Source organism: Protopterus annectens, chromosome 17.part0 (genome assembly GCF_019279795.1).
Source record: "Protopterus annectens isolate FY-2018-M chromosome 17.part0, PAN1.0, whole genome shotgun sequence".
Lineage (NCBI taxonomy): Eukaryota > Metazoa > Chordata > Ceratodontiformes > Protopteridae > Protopterus > Protopterus annectens.
Window position 1 is genome coordinate 247817913 of NC_056751.1, and position 16910 is coordinate 247834822.

Sequence of the window (16910 nt, forward strand, 5' to 3'; positions counted from 1 at the left end):
AGCATGTGGTAGCATGACATCCAGGAACTGGTGGAGTACATTGGATGCAGATGCCTGTGAGACCCCCATCATGTCCTCAATTGTTCTCTGGAAAGTAGCTGTAGCTAGTACCCTAAGGGCTACACATACCTTTGTTTCGACTGGAATGGGTTCCCCTCTGTTGGCTCTGGGAATATGTTGAGAGTGGCAGAACTCAGTGAGTTCTTGTAGTATGTCCCTGTCCACCCTGTAGTGCTCTACAATTTCTAGCTCATGTAGCTCCTGGAAGGTTACCCTGGGCCTGAACACTCTTCTCCTTCTCTGTCTAGGCCTATTGTCAGCAGCAGCAGCAGCACTGACTTCAGCATCTTGCGCATACAGATGTAGCAGACCTGCAGCAGCCCCTAGCATTACCTCAGTTAAAATTTTCAAGTCTGTACTCCAATGGTTCAGAGTACTGAAGAAAAATCAGAATGTAGGGTGTATGCATAATTTGTAGAGCAGTGCTGTAATTGCAGAATGTGTGATTGGCTAACTATGATGCATTCCACTTGCCTACAACATAATTAACTTCATTCAATGGCCCTATTTCAGTGTGTGATAATGAGCAGAGCACCGCGGCACACAGCATAGTTAAACAAGGGTCAAAACTAATTGAATAAATCAGGTTTTGAGACACGCTCAGCAAGGCAGCACACCTCGCAAACATGCACACTGAAGCCTAAAGAACTTAGAAGTCAGTGGACACCACCCTTTGATGACAGATACATCTTGTGTAAACATCAACATGGGTCTAAGCCTACATAAAGGGGATATGTGGACCCGATTACTCCTTTCTGCTGTTCAGTAACTCCACCTCATTTGCATACATATCTGTGCTCACAGCCTGGAATCTCCACGCTTCATAGCCCTATCATGTTAGCCAAAGCACCAATGCACCATTGTAAGGACTCCACACAAGGTCCTATAATAGATTTCTGTCACATAATATTAATTTTTTTTTTCCAATTTTTTAAATTTTTCTGTAAAGCATGTTTGCACACTGCTGCGCACAGTGCAAACATGCTGAGATTATTTTGAAAAATTAATTTAACTTATTTCCTTTAATTCTTCCGACATACAGGATAATAGTTTCTCTCATATGTGTATGTGGTATTACATTTTCAGGAGATTACTGTCCATATATATACAGTTTTACACCAACTTTTGTCTGTCTGCACTCCTGTATGTGAAATTTTTCTACATACACTATAGACACTGACACTGGGTCTGAACAGATGCTTATCCTCTTGTTGGATTGCTCTACCTGTCTCATTTGCATGAGATTCACCTGCTTATGAGGTGATTTGCATGCTACAGAAGTTTCCGTGCTAGCACATGTGTGTGCGCCGCTCAGCAGCGCTTACTGAATCTCATAGTGTCCATGTCCTTGTAAGTAGCGCGGCGTGACGCCTACATGGAAAAAAAAAAAACATGTATAATCTTTATTAAATTCCATCCACAGTCATGTTTGCAGTATAAACAGGTGCTATGAATTCCAGATGTCAGCAGGCTTTAACTATTTTGCTTGATGAATGTAGATGTAGTCAAACAATTTGAATGAGTCCAAGTAATAAATTGTTTAGATGATGTGACAATGCTGGGAGATATCATTACAGTAATAGCATGAAACTCTACTTACAACACATGGAAAAATAATGGATAATTAGCTGTTACACATAGTCAAATCTCAACAGAAGCAAATATGTCAAAGAAAATAATCACCTTGCACGCATTCAGTCTGTTTATTTGTTCCATTGATACAGTGTTAAATCGCAAACAAATTGCAAATACGACACTGACATTTAGTAATAAGCAGTATTTGGTATATAGACATGTATTATGTCGAGTACTTTACCTAGTTATGTATATTTAGAATTGAGGTTAGTTCGGAAGGTCACCTCCATCCAGCATCATACCATACCTCCTGGAAGCAAGATGGCACATGTCTATCTTTAGTGCTTGCTATGAACTGTCAAAAAAAGTAAGTAAGGTATTTATTTCACCCTAAACTGAACATTCACAAACACACAAATGATACTGATATGTAATGAGCATTGCCTATAAATAAACACATTACACACAGGTAACAGTGTGCATGATGCATGTAGCATATACATCAGCACTTGACATGGAAAATCAGTTGTGTATCTGTAAAGAGAGTAGGTTGAGGAATTCCAAAGAACTGTAAACTTGCCAATTATCCATGATATGTCTCAGCCAACAGAGTGAAAGAGCCATCATAGCTATACGAGGAGGGGTACCTGATGACAATTTAACATGAATCTGGTCCATTCATGGCTGCTCATGAACAATACATGTCATAGCATCAGACAAGTTGATGTTTAGTCATGATAACAGACACTTATACTTCTACAAAATTGTGTGTTCTAGAAAAGCCACAATCGGTCACCCCATATACCAGCCAGAATAATTGAGAAAATACTGGAGGCAGTCTCAAAGCAGAAGAGAAACATGTACTAAATCTATGTTTTTTACCAAGAACATCATACTGGTCAAAGTATGACATGAACTCATGGCACACTGGTTGACCACTCCTGGACAGCTGACAAAACACATCCAGTATGTCTGTCAGGAAGAAATGCTAAGGATAGAAGCTGTTTAATAAACTGTTTGAAGGTCATGTCATGGAGATGTAATGATGCCAAACCCAGACTTTGTACTTTCTTCCAAATGTTTTGAGAGAAATGAAAGAAACAAAATTCTGTTCAAGAAATTATGTCTTAAATTTTTAATAGCACAGGGCTCAAAATTGCAGATGATGTGTAGTGGTTTGGCAGTGAACAGCATCCCACATCAACTGGTATGACTTCAGTGATTTAGAAGTCATGAGACACATAATAAATGTAAAACTCCTGTATTGACCACTGATATTAATACATGTGTGTACAGAGTGTAGTTGTCTCATTCTCGAATAGTGAATAACATGTGTACTGTCCATAAATCACAGCTAGCAAGATCGCTGATATTCTCATACGTACCTAACAGAAGTATGTGAATATGACTTTTGCCATTGGACACCTTTTTGTGGATAAACTCCCCAGTATTTAGTCGCCAAAAAAAATTTTAGCAGCTGTTTCCTTTGATAAGTCAAGTAGATGTGCTCTGACTTGTTATGTATGTAATCTGTGAATCGTGTTTGACATTGCCTTATCAGCAGCCATATGTACGACTACTTCAGTGAAGACATCCTGTAAACAAGTTCTCAACACTTCACAGGGGATGTGTCTGGAATGCATAGCCCTTTCCTTCACTGTGGGCATCAGATTGTCTTTGTCAACCAGTCCATACTCAGGCATATTGGAGTATGCAATGGATTTCAGCACCTGGGTGCCTGCTGTTGTGACAATTGTGATGTCTGCACCTTTGCAGTGTGTACTGCCCTTATGTTTACAGAACTGGTAATGCACACTCTTTTCACTCTCCTCGTAGTACTGTCTTTGCCCTGTTGTGTTTTCACAGAGGGATAGCATATTCCAATTACTCCTGGTTGATGCATAGGAGTGCAGGTTCTGCATTCTTCATCAGCCATCTACAGTTTCACAGTGTTTGTGATAACAGCTACTACACATGTCGGCAGTTTTAAACAGCAATGACATTCATTATGTATGCACACTACTGCAGATGCATACTATTTATAAATTCTTATTACACTGGTAAAGGATTTTGATTGTTCAAGAGTTGCACTTCTACAGTAGTTGCACAAGATTTCACAAACCGTAATAGTTGATGAGTTACTTTCATACTCCCACCTGTAATATTTGTTTGCATTAAGTTCTTCTTATTATATCATGTTCACAGGCTGTATGTGGAAATGGGCATTTTCAATACTTGGTACACTTAACTGCGTACAGTGTTATAGATCTAATTAGCTATGTATGCTTATTATTGTTAGCTGTGACATATGTTGATCTCTGTGTTTAAATCTGTATTATATATGCGTACTAAACACTTGCAGATGAGCTGTATGTATTTAACATTTGCTATGCATGGGAACACTTTCACTGACATGTCCATCAGAAAAAACTTTGTTCTATGTCTCCTTGTGCTATTTTAACTTGTCACTTCTGTTGCAGTATTGAGGTTACACTGACAAATGCCATTCTGCTAATACAGACAAGTACTGCAGAGTTTGCAGCTCAAATACGCACATATCCTTAATACTGTGGAGGTGTTTCTTTTTCAACATGTATATACACCATAAAATAACATTGTGCTTTTTATAACATCAACATTAGCCGTGCATATAATCGACCTGCCCAGGATGATAACTGCTGTTTTCTTTTTAACTTTGTAGATTAGTAAAGACTGACAGTTGTTTACTTTGCTGGGTTATGCAGTGTGAGATGCACTGTCTGATCAGTAAGTGCCACAATACTATTTGGTACAAGTAATGGTCAACATTTCTACTAAGCATTCATTTCATTATTCAATGACTTAGATCACATGCTTCTCCTAGAGATCTTTTGATTGGTTGATACTGTGAAGTTGAACCATACATTTATATTGTTCTCTTGTAATATTACCACTCATTTGCACATTTCTTCTACCATGTTTTGTTGAGCTCATTAATTTTGTATATATTGCAGTAGAAGCTGCACTTTACTGCATCCAGTTCTCTTTGCTCATTTTTCATTGCTTTTGTGTTGTAAATATGATAAGATAATGGTTGCAGTCTTTTACTGCATCTGTTCTCCTATGTATAGTCTTCGATACTGTTGTTTTTGTATTTGCTTATTGTCTTTTTTGTCATTGACTCTTGGCTTGAGATATGACTGACAAGGGAACCAGGACCAGTTCCCTTTCCCAGTTAACAAATAGCATACATGCATACATACATACATAAGTAAATAAATAGTAACTGTTAATACTGAATCATTTCTACCATTAATTGTATCCTATTTCTATGCTAAACCCTCATCCACAAACATCAATAACATACAAACCCTATTAAAAATAAGGTACTTGGAATTATGCCAGTAGCCACAAAAAGGGAATATCATGTTAAACTTTGTTTAGAACTTTCTAGTGGACTATCATGAGCATATGGACTTTTTACTGTGCACTTTGTTATTTAAATTACGGTTTCTTGGTTCTTGGATAATCAGGCTAATAAACGTCATATTCTTGATTAAATATATTTTTTAATCTCGTGTCACTTTTCATCAACCATAAAGCAGAGAGTCAATTATCAGAACTAATTGGGACCTAGGGTAGCACGGATAATCAAACTGTTTGGATAATCAAACATATAATTGAACAAGACAAAAAACTTCTAAAAATGTTTTTGATGCACGTTAAACAAGAAAAATAAAACAAATTTATTGTAAGTACAAAACAGAACAGTATATTACTGTTGTACAAGCTCAAAAACATACACAAGCGAATATGTATAAAGTTTACATATTCAGACTTTATGATTTTTCCTACCAGAAAGCTTTGGAAGGCTGTGTTTGGGTAACTGACATTTCGGATAATCGATGTTCAGATAATCGACTCTCTACTGTACAAACCCAAGAATAAAGTTTATAAAAGGTGACATCATTTCTTGTCTAACATCTTTAATCCGACTGCTACTTCCATAAGAAAAATAATACAAAACAGACTAGGCTATCGTATGTCTTCCCTGCTATATTATCTGAAATGGGCTGCATGTAAATATGGGATACACTGTACAGGAAATTTTTCATGCAGTCTACAAAGTTGTTTCATCCCACCTATTATATTTCTAATCATCTCTCGCCTGCTTTTAGACTGTGTTACTTGCAACAATAACTACTTGAAAGTTTGGTATTCTTTATTTTGCTACCTATGTAGTCTCTGCAGATTATATTAAATCACCTATGTATTGTTTCTCAGTGATGGTTCTATTTCTGCGCACTGCAGGTTACCAACACTGCGCTTCCAATAATGTTTGTGTTAGGGTGCTTCCCCTCTGCATAGCGTTTTATTTTTCTTGAGTGCTTCTGCATTCTTCTCCTTTTCTTTTTATACTCTTTTATTCTTACAATGTATAGATCGATACTGACAAAATGCATTTTAATGTATGTATGAATGGTGTTTCAAAAGAAACCTTCTTTTAATCCACCTGCCTGTCTGACATATATAAATAAGTAAATGTGATAAACAATGCAGAGTCTTGTCAATAACTTAAAGAGCTGAGCAGTATTTTCAGACCAAATATATTTTATTTAACATTTTTAAACCAGAGGCCTGGGGAGAAATGCTCCAGATGCATGTCTTTGTAACGTGGGAGGAAACCGGAGCACTCGGAGGAAACCCACACAAATGCAGGGAGGACATGCAGACTCTGCACAGAAAGCAACCCAGCCAAAAATTAAACCGGAGTACCTCTTGCTGTGAGGTGACAATGCTACCACTGCACCACTTCGCTGTCTAAGTATATCAATGGCAGTACAGATAAACCAGTCTTAAATTAGGGTTAGTATGTTAAAGCTAAAAAAAAAGATAAGATATTAACTATTTACAGCACATGTATATAACTGTACAGTGTTTGCTTGACAAACTAAGATGAAGTGATTGAAGTGATTAACATGTAATCCACAGCAGGTTGCTATTTAAAACATTTTGCTACTGCATGTTTTTGTGGTGTTGATAATTTGTAGTGAAGTCTTGATCTAAGTGGGAGGTATAGACACACACTGAAAGTGCAATTAGGCTTTACTTATCACTTCAACATAAGGAAAACTTGCCATTTTTTCATAGGATCATAGGAGTTACTAGGCTAATGGTCTTAGGGCCCTTACAAGCATAGCCAGCTTCTTATCCTTATTTCCAGGATCAGCAGTTATTGCCCCTGTCCAAGAGGGACACAGGTGGAACCCCAGGGGGGAATTTATGGTCACCCATCCAATTGTCCAGATTGCATTTGAAGAGGGCCAATGAGGTGCTTTGTTTGACATGAAGTGGGAGTCTGTTACAAAGGTGTAGTAACCTCTGGGAGAGAAATCTGTCCCTCCAACAGGTTTTATTAATGTCACATACCAGGTTAAGGTCTTTAGAGCAAGTAACACGTGTACCATTTCACTTTTGGATATGAAGCATTTCAATAATGCAGGGCCAGAGATTGCCTTATATCAAGGCAGAGATTACCACTGAGTAGTCTGTATGAAACAGAGTAAAGTGACAGTGATTTTAGATGATCCTCATAGGACAGATGGTGAAGACCTTGAGTTTTCCTTATGAGGAACTTTTGTGGTTTCTCCAGTTGCTGCAGGTGCTTAGAAAAGTACATACCAAAAGGGGCATTGTACTCAATTATTGGCCTAGTGAGGGACGAGTACAGAGAAGTTATAATGTCTTGTTTTCTGGAGGCAATTCCCTTACTTATTTAATGAGCAATATAGAATGCCCTTCTTACCACTGTGGAACATGGTGGTCAAAGGCAAGGTTGCTGTCAAGCTGTGTGCCCAGGTCTCTCACCACTGAGTGCATACTTAACTCATTACATCCGAGTGATGCCTCCAGGTGCATCAAATATTGCTTGTTCATATTTGCATCAATAATTCCAAAAACATGGTGTATACAAGATTTTAAAAGATTTCATCTTAAAGCTTGCAAAATGGTAAACTCAACTGCATTAATATTTGACCTATGTCTAGTGCAGGTAAATAGATATCAACTGTTTTTATGATATTAATTTATATAGCTATAATTTTCACATTTTTAAATGTATCAACAACCAAGTAATACAGACAACACTCCTTAGCTCATGTGAAAGCTCTCAGCTAGATGAATAAAATGCTGCTGACAGTATGTGTGTAACTTGAGTGGCTGCTGAGATTTTGTTTACAAAATATTACAAATGTAATAGCTCCTGTGTTTACTGTGAATTATAAAATTTGGTTTAAGACCAAGAACCTAAAGAAAACTACCACTATAAAAATGGTTTGTGCTGATAAGTTTCCCATTTATACTTCTTTCATAACTAGTATGGTTCCAGAGATATGAACACTTCTTTGAAATTGGAAGCCATAATTTGATCCTGTCAAAAGGCTTAGGCTTCGCCCATTGGAAGTTACAGTGCAAACTTCCTGATCTCCATTGGAGTGAATGAGTTAAGGTGTTGCTATATAAGTGGTAGTTATCAGTAACATCACTTTTACCAAAAGGAATGATAATACATTTTTTGCATTGAGTTTAAGGCCATGACTTTGGCACCAATCATTTATTTGTGTAAGACCCTCTTGTAGGATGTTGATATAATTTGGAGATTCTATGACCTCTCCAAGTTTGCAGTCATCAGCAAACTATTGTCAGTCTCCGACCTTTAGTTTTTGCTTATACTTCTGAGAAATAGATTCCAAACAGTAGAGGTCCCAGGACTGATCCCTTTGGACTGCCACTGGTTACAGGTCTGCTGTTGAAGGTGGATTCCCCTGTTTTGACTACATGAGTTCTATGAGTGAGCCAGTTAGTGACCCATCTAATGATACAACGGTTGATGCCTAGTTGGGTAAGTTTGTCAATGATGCCTGAGTGTGGGATAGTGTCAAATGCCTTGGCTAAGTCCAGTTAGGCTGTATGCATAGATTTCCCCTCGTCCAAGGCCTTGGTGACTGTTTCAAAGAAGTCCACCAGGTTTAACAGACATTATCTCCCTTCGACAAATCCTAACTGAGTAGGGTCAAGTGTTTGGAGATTACCTATATCTTTGTTGATAAGGTCTATGATGATTTGCTCCATGGCTGTGCAGATAAGGCTAGTCAGGCTAATAAGTCTATAGTTCCCAGGGTCAGTGGAAGCACCACCTTTGTGCAAGGCAATAACAGTGGCTGTTTTCCATTCAGCTGATGTGAAGCCGATGCTTAGACTATGATTGAAAAGAGTACCCAGTGGTGTTGCTAATTCATGTTGGAGCCCATTTATGCATGCCAAAGCATTATATGATTCAGAACTTCGAAGCTGTACCACATGCATTGGGTTCTACAAATGGAAGTCATTAAAATAATATTTATAATCATGTTGATAATGTATAGGGATGACCAAAGCCCACATTCAGCCTGATATGAAGTATATATTTAGCTTGGCTATATCTTTATGCATTTAATAACCGACATGAGTTATTCTTATTACATTCACAGTTTTATGTATCATGAAATATGTTATCAAATTGTATGGCTAATAAAACAAAGCGAATATTAGAAATATATTCTTATAACTTATAATGCTGTTCATTGATCTGTGGAGAGCTTGCTTTTTTAGATATTACAGAATTGTTTAAAGATTTAATTCTGCATGTCTTTAAATGAAAAAATCAGTGAATGTTCATTTGTAATTGTTTATGTACATTATATAACATATTTTAGAATAAAAGAGAATAAAATTAGTTAAAGAAACCAGCAGCTAGTCTCAACAAGTCCATTTGCTAATAATATGTTTTTGAATGTCTTAGTAGGCAAGAAATGGCTTTTTAGTAAAAATAGTTTTCTTTTTATTACTTTTGCAGACAGCGCTGACAAACAGTGATATAATGTTTGTTAAGATTCATGCACCTTGGGAAACTCTATGCAAATATGCAGAAAGGATGAGCATTCGTATGCCTTTTAGGTAATTTGTCATTATATTTCTTTTAATTTTTGGCAGTTTTATTCTAATTTTTCCACAGGTATGACTTAGCAGATGTTATTATTCCTTGATTATTAAAAAGAAAGCCTAGCATTAATAGGATACTGCAAGACAAAGGTTTTGATTTTTTTTCTGATTGATTGATCCAAGGTTAGTTTTTTGCTATACTAATTAAGGATGGTGTCTGATGTTAGTTAATCAATACAGCATTGCCCTAAAATATTGATTAATTTTGCTACCAAATCTGTCCAGATGTAAAATAACATGTTTCAGAACATATGCATGCTAGTTACAATATTTCTGTTTAAAATAAAAAGTAACAGAGGTATACTTTTTGATAATACCACACATAACAAGACAGACTCTTTTAACTGAGTGAGAATATAGCAATTGATTAATGGATATATATATATTTATACCAGAATAAACTAAAATAAAAAGCCTATAATCTGTTTTCATATTCTTAATGGCAGTTCTCTGTAAAACCACCCTAAATGTTACTCTAGACAACCTTCAACCACCTATATTTAACAAAGCAGAAATTATGATTTCCAAACTACAAATAAATAAAAAACAAATGTATAAACATAGTATGTGTCTATATTCTCACAGGTAATAACTCAGGGACCCTAGCAAGGCATCCTCTACTGGATATTCAGTGCCAACCCCCAAGAGATCATTGTTCTAGGAGACCTCAATATAGATTGGAATACCTGCACTGCAGAAACCCCATCCACGCACGTAAGCCTACATGGTTTTACACAAACTATAACCTCCCCTACTAGGACCAGCAAGCCTAACAATAAAGAAAGTATCCTAGACTGAATACTAATTAATAGCCCCCACCACATGTACAAATCAGGTACTCTTCCCTGAAGATCTAAGTGATCATTTCTTAACGTATACTATTAGGCATAAAGTTGAATGTCCACATCTACCCACCTAAAAAACAATAAGAAATAACAAAAACTTCAACCTTAATAAATTCTTAGAAGAACTTAAATTATGTAATTGGTCCATTCTAAAACAACTACCACTAGATGAGGCAGTAACACACTTTAATAACACATTCCTGGCCATCTCTGACCACCATGCACACTCTATTAGAATTTAAACAAAAATTGCTCCCTGGCTTACTAAAAAAAACAAACTAAAGATAATCCAAAGAAATAATGCGTGCAACACCTGGCACTCCTCTAAAGCTCCACAAGATCAAATCAAATTTCAACAATATAGGAATGATACAAAAAAATCCATATTACTAGACAAAAAAAATATTTATGCCATCTACAGCAGAAACACCACAACAAGCCACATAAGTTCTGGGCAGGTATTAACAAACTCCTCCACCCAGGGCAATCCACAACTCCAACCTCCTCAGTCCCAACCCAAATATTGCCAGAGTCCATTGCCGACACCTTCAACAGTTTCTTTACAGAAACCATCCAGGCCCTTGCTAGCAAACTTAAACACACTTGTCCTATGTTGAAACCCCTAAACTCAGTGACATTCTCTCCTTCAGCTTCCAAAAAGTTCTGACTTCACTCATTAGAGCCCTAATTAAAAAACTCAAACCAACCATCCTTTCAGCTGATCTCCTCCCTACAGACTACCTGCAAAAAGCTGCTGATGTTATAACATTCCCTGTCTCTAGTTTGATAAACAGAACCATAACTGAAGCCTCTATCCCCTCTATCATCTGGAAAATATCACATGTCATACCACTTCGCAAAGGAGGCAGCTCCAGTGAGCTGTCAAACTATAGACCAATATCTGTCCTTTCCCCTCTGGCTAAAATTATGGAAAAGTGTATCCATAAACAACTCTTACACTACCTTATTCAACATAATCTTCTGGCCAACTCCCAGCATGGATTTAGACCACAGCACAGTACCACCTCAGCCCTCCTCTCCTTTTCTAATGTCAACAACAAAATATCTTCTGCCCTGTTTCTCAAACTTTCCAAGGCCTTTGACATGGTTAACCACCAGATACTCTTACTTACCCTAAAGAAAATATCCCTGAACAACCATGCAACACACTGGTTTCAATCTTATCTTAGTGGAAGACAGCAGGCTGTCCTTTGGCAGGACAAACTCTCCACCCTTCTCCCCGTTACCCTTGGTGTCCCTCAAGGCTCTATATCAGGTCTCCTTCTTTATCAGTGGCCTCCAAACTGTAATCCCAGATGCAACCTGTATACAATATGCCAATGACTCCACCCTGACTTGCTCAGCCTCTACCCCTACATATCTCCTTAGTTTAACCCAGAAAACCTTTAATACAGTGGAAAACCGGATCGCTAATCAACAGCTGATATTAAACCCTAATAAAACAAAGCTATTGCTCTTCTCCCCTACATGCAAATCCTCTCAACCTTCATTTACTCTAACATCTAACAATGGGACCATAATCTCACCAGATATGTATACCAAACTCCTGGGTGTTATAATAGACAACAACCTGAAATATGATATACACATAAACCAAACTATTAAAACTGTTAATAAAAAACTTGGCTCCCTATAGAAAAACAAACCTTTTCTCTCCCCTCTAGCTAGGACTGTCATTGCCCGTACCCATCTGCTTTCAACTCTACTCTATGCTTCGCCAGTACTCAGTAACTTGAACAAACTCTCTAGCTGCTACAATCAAATTTCCAGGTTTTCCACAGGAACTCCCTACAGGACACACCACTGTCAAAACCTAAACCTCTTAGGATGGCTAGAAATCCCCAGGCTAATTCAGTATAATCAACTTACTGTAGCATTCAAAGTTATTAACCATTCAGAACAAAATGCCCTCCCTTAAAAACATTATCCATCCCTACAAAAATGCTAGGCCACTTCGTTCCACTACAAAATGTTTGGTTCAATTTGTTAAAGTTAGCAACCTATCTGGAGAATCTTTGTTTGAAAATTCAGTAGGCAAAACCTGGAATTCACTCCCATCTGACCTTACTCTGAACCCCTCCCTTAATCAGTTCAAAAAAATCTAACCCAGTATTGTAAAACTCACTGATTATGTCCTTGCTCTAACCCTGACTAAAGCCTAATCTACTTCCATATCCCCGCAATTTTTATTCACAGTGACTTACCTCTTACACTAAAAGGTTTGAAAAGAGAAACTGTAACAGCTCTGCAGATACTCTGTATATAGCTGCACCTATAGGTTTGATAAGAGAAACTGTAACATATTTGTATATATTTCTGAATATAAACTGTATTCTTCATAGGCTTGAAATGTGAGACAGTAACTTGTATGTTAATACAATATGTTTGTGCATATACTGTAAGTTTGGAGCTTTTCTCCCCGGGCCTCAGCTGAAAATAGACATGTATCCAGTCGGACTATCCTGGTCAACAAATGTAAAATTAAATTAATAAATAAATAATAGCTGTACCTGGAAGTTTCTTTACCTTACAAACAGGTATGGTAATTTTAAGGTTTGAATAAAGCTTCCTTCAAACACAAGACTTACGATGTGTGTTTTAAATACACACATATATGTGTTGTTTAAAAGAAATCTAGTGTACACATATATGTGTTGTTTAAAAGAAATCTAGTGTTTCATTCACCCTTAGTTTCATTATGCTTTGGATATTATTAATATTATTAAAATTGAATGGACTGGCTTTACCATGTAGTGACATTTTTCTCTACATTATCTAAGCTGCAGCAGCATTTATGCAAATGAGCATTATGGTGTGCTGTGTTATCCTGAACTTACATACTGGGCGACACATACAGGATTTATCTCTGTTGTGATGGCAGTATTTGTGTCCCCTTTCCATGCATGGGACATGCTGTTCTGTTCTCTGCCTCTAACACACAAAAATGGCAATGGCATAATTCCCATTTGGGTATGTCCACTGTCTGCATCCCTTGCATTCTGCCCCAATATCTAGTTGTCTTACCTGTGTTAGCTATGCATATCCATCTGCATCATTTACACCATGTATATGAACCATGCTGACACTGATGAATGCAAATACTCTAGCAATAAGCTACACAAACAGCACATCTGAGAATTTCTCAATTATACCACATTAAGGTATAGTACTATGAAATGAGTAAACGTAACAAAGAAAAAAATAGCTCCCCTGCACACAGGCACTGAATGTAGCACAAGCTGGAATATAGAATGAAGTCAGAATTCTAGACATGAACATATTAGTTTATTTGTCAGGACTAGAACATACTATATGGCTACTCGAAATAAAAAAATGCTGCTTCATAAATAAGACATGAGGGATGCATCTACAAATGAGTTCATTACTTTATAAATCCATACTAGAGGAAGAAAATCCAAACTAGACATGATTACATATTTCGTTATTTGGGAGTAGATATGTGGTATGCCTTAGCCACAAGCACTGTGTAGTCTGAAAAAAAGCAGTTAAGGAGTGACTGTTTACAACAGTATTATGATTGTACTGTCACTATGTGCTGAAAGTGATGTGATCAGAATGAGCCATTCCCAATATAGTGTTAATTTAAACAGGTGCAGTTCTTCCAAAATCTTGTTGTCTAGAGATGAGGAACAGTTTGTGTGTGTCACACTAAACTGGGGTATGACAGCTCAGGGGTGATTAGTTTAAGGGAGAATATTCTAGACAGAAGCATTCACCTTATTCTATCATTAATGTTGTAAGACACTGCCTTGGACAAAAACACATGGCAATTTACTGACAGTTGTCAGTCATACTTGTCCAACACCTGGCAGTTGGATGCTGCATACATGTGCTATTTGTATAACCCTATAAACAAGTTATCTAGCAATATATTGCTTTATCCAGAGCTGTACAGGATGTTTAGTGGATACTTCCACTATGTTACCAGTGACTGAACTTATTAATTCATGCATTATGCCCCTTGCATTGCACAAGCATGTCCTTAATTCATATATCATGCAGCTTCCAGTACACAATCAGGTCCTTAGTTCTTTGGTTTGTTTAGCACAGATTGTACATGCCAGTTTATTTCTATTTTATGCAGCCCAGGTATTATTTGCAGATATTGGCAGGACATGTTATTCTTGTTAGTTTTATTTATGAGATAATTAGTTTTGCAACATTTGTTGACAAGTAGAACAACTGCATGAGGATTCTCTACAGGATACTTGTTAGTACCTCCAAAAATACTTATTTTACTTATGTCATGGAAGACGTTATTAGTGAATATTTTGCAAGTTTTGATTTGCAGAATCTGGTAAAAGTCAAAGGAACCATTTATCCAGATATAATAAAAATAAACCTCAGATGCCTTCCATGCAGCCATCCAAACCATTGAATGGTCACTTTTACATGACCTTTCTCTTGTACTTTAATGCAGCCTCTCTAAATACTCAAACCATACCTCTCAGATGTACAGATTTTCACAGAATGCCCAGATTCTTGCCTTTTATTTTTGGTTTGCTTTTCATAAATTTGTGATTTTCTGGCAAGTTAGTGGCAAATCATTAAAGACTGCAGTTAGAAAATAATGAAGACATTTGAGTTTCAGACTTCATACCCTTCAGAAAAAATCATGATAATGCAAAACCTGTTATTCTATCAACTTCCTAACTTTGTAGGAGCAACATTTTAAAATGGTCCCCTTTTTGAGCCTTTGTCCCATTTTTATTTATGGCTTTGTCCAGATTTCTTGCTGGAAGAGGTTGAGAGGTGTGACTCAAACAACTTAGCCCTGTATGTGGTCTACACATTAGCCATGTATATCTACATTTATCAAAAACATGACATCAGTCAAGGATCTTTGGGCTAAGTAATATAAAATCATCAGATATGGAGAAGCCTGTACTTAAGTAAGAGCTGCCATTTGGCTCCTAAAAAATTCACTCTCAGAATCAGAAAATGTATAACTCAGGGATATTATGGAGAACAGTAGATCAGTTCCTCCATCCATGACACAAAACTCCTCCTTTCACTGATTCAGTGAGTATGAGACCACTCCTCAATTTATTCATTTCCATAACTCATTACGCAAACATATTTCAAGTCTGATCTCCACATATGTGTAAGTCAAAGTCTACTGTATTTATTCTATACATTATGGTAACGAATGTAATCAAACACCTGAAGAAATTAAACCTGGAATTCTGTGGCTTCTCATGTTGGTTTGAAATATAATGTTATTTATTTTGTTTTATTTTATTTTATTGCTTTTTTCTTGTTTTTATCCTTTTGTTGACCAAGCTAGTTCCACTGGGCTAGTAGACTCTTTTTTAGGGCAGGTGGTTATTAACTCAGGCCTGGGTTTGTGATATTAGAAGTAGAAGAAAGAAAAAAAACAGGTGATGTAAAAAGGACAATAGAAATTATTAAAACGGGGAGTTTATGTGTGTAGCCAAAGAAAAAAATATATATGTTGTTAGAGGAAGTATTAGGACAGAAATAGATTGTGTTACTTTTGTAAGAATTAAAAGCGGTAGAATGTGGGACCTTAGTTAATTTTTTATCACTTAGCTGTACAGATAGAATTTGGGGAGAATGAAAATGCGGTTAGAAAAGGGAAAGCTTTTGAAAAGTCAATGGGCAATGTGTTAGATTAAAAATTATTTTGTCTTGAGAACAGTTATGGAGTGATCATTTAACAATGAAGATGATTTATGGAACACGGGAAGAGTAGTGGATAGTGTTTAAAGGAAAATTTAAACAAGTATATATAAAAGTAGAAAAGAAATTGAGGAAAATAAATAAAAATAGTATGGAAAAATGTGAGAAACATAAATGAGAATTAGAAAGGGATAAGGAAGGCTATTTAAAAAGTGTTAAAGTTGTAATAAAAATAGAGACTTATGGAGAACTTGTGCCTGCACCAATATTATTTTAATAGAAGAAAAGAAGAAATATTTTTTTTCATAGCAAAATATGTTAGGAAAAATAAAGTATGATAAGGAGTTTTTCTCACCAGTCAAGTCCCTAAGGCATAACATAAAATCAAACATCTTAGTCATAGGCGACTCAGTTGTGAGATACAGAAATGTCCTTCTTACTAGGTTGGATAATGAAAAAGTTAAGGTCAGCTGTCTGTCAGGACCTAGGATCCACCACATCACACATGCACTCAAGTCTGTCAACAATAGGAACTGTTATGACTCCATCATAGTCCATGTTGGTTTGAATGACTTGAGATGTACCTCACTGGACTATATGAAGAGAGACATGACTGAGCTCTCTGCTTATGTGTCTCAAGCAGGTATGTTCCTAGCCTTGAGCAGCATTTTACCTTCACCTAGGCTGATAACCTCAATACAAACAAAAATGACTGACTTCAACATT

At 36.7% G+C, this 16910-nt stretch overlaps 1 protein-coding gene across 1 annotated transcript in view; it reads left to right on the forward strand.

The window, feature by feature from the left end:
• The window catches only part of ANO3 (anoctamin 3), a 3574693-nt gene that overhangs the window by 2053606 nt on the left and 1504177 nt on the right, over nucleotides 1-16910 (forward strand). The window contains exon 6 of the mRNA XM_044059352.1: nucleotides 9509-9609. Within this exon, the coding sequence (XP_043915287.1) occupies nucleotides 9509-9609 (101 nt within the window). The remainder of the gene's footprint in view (nucleotides 1-9508; nucleotides 9610-16910) is intronic.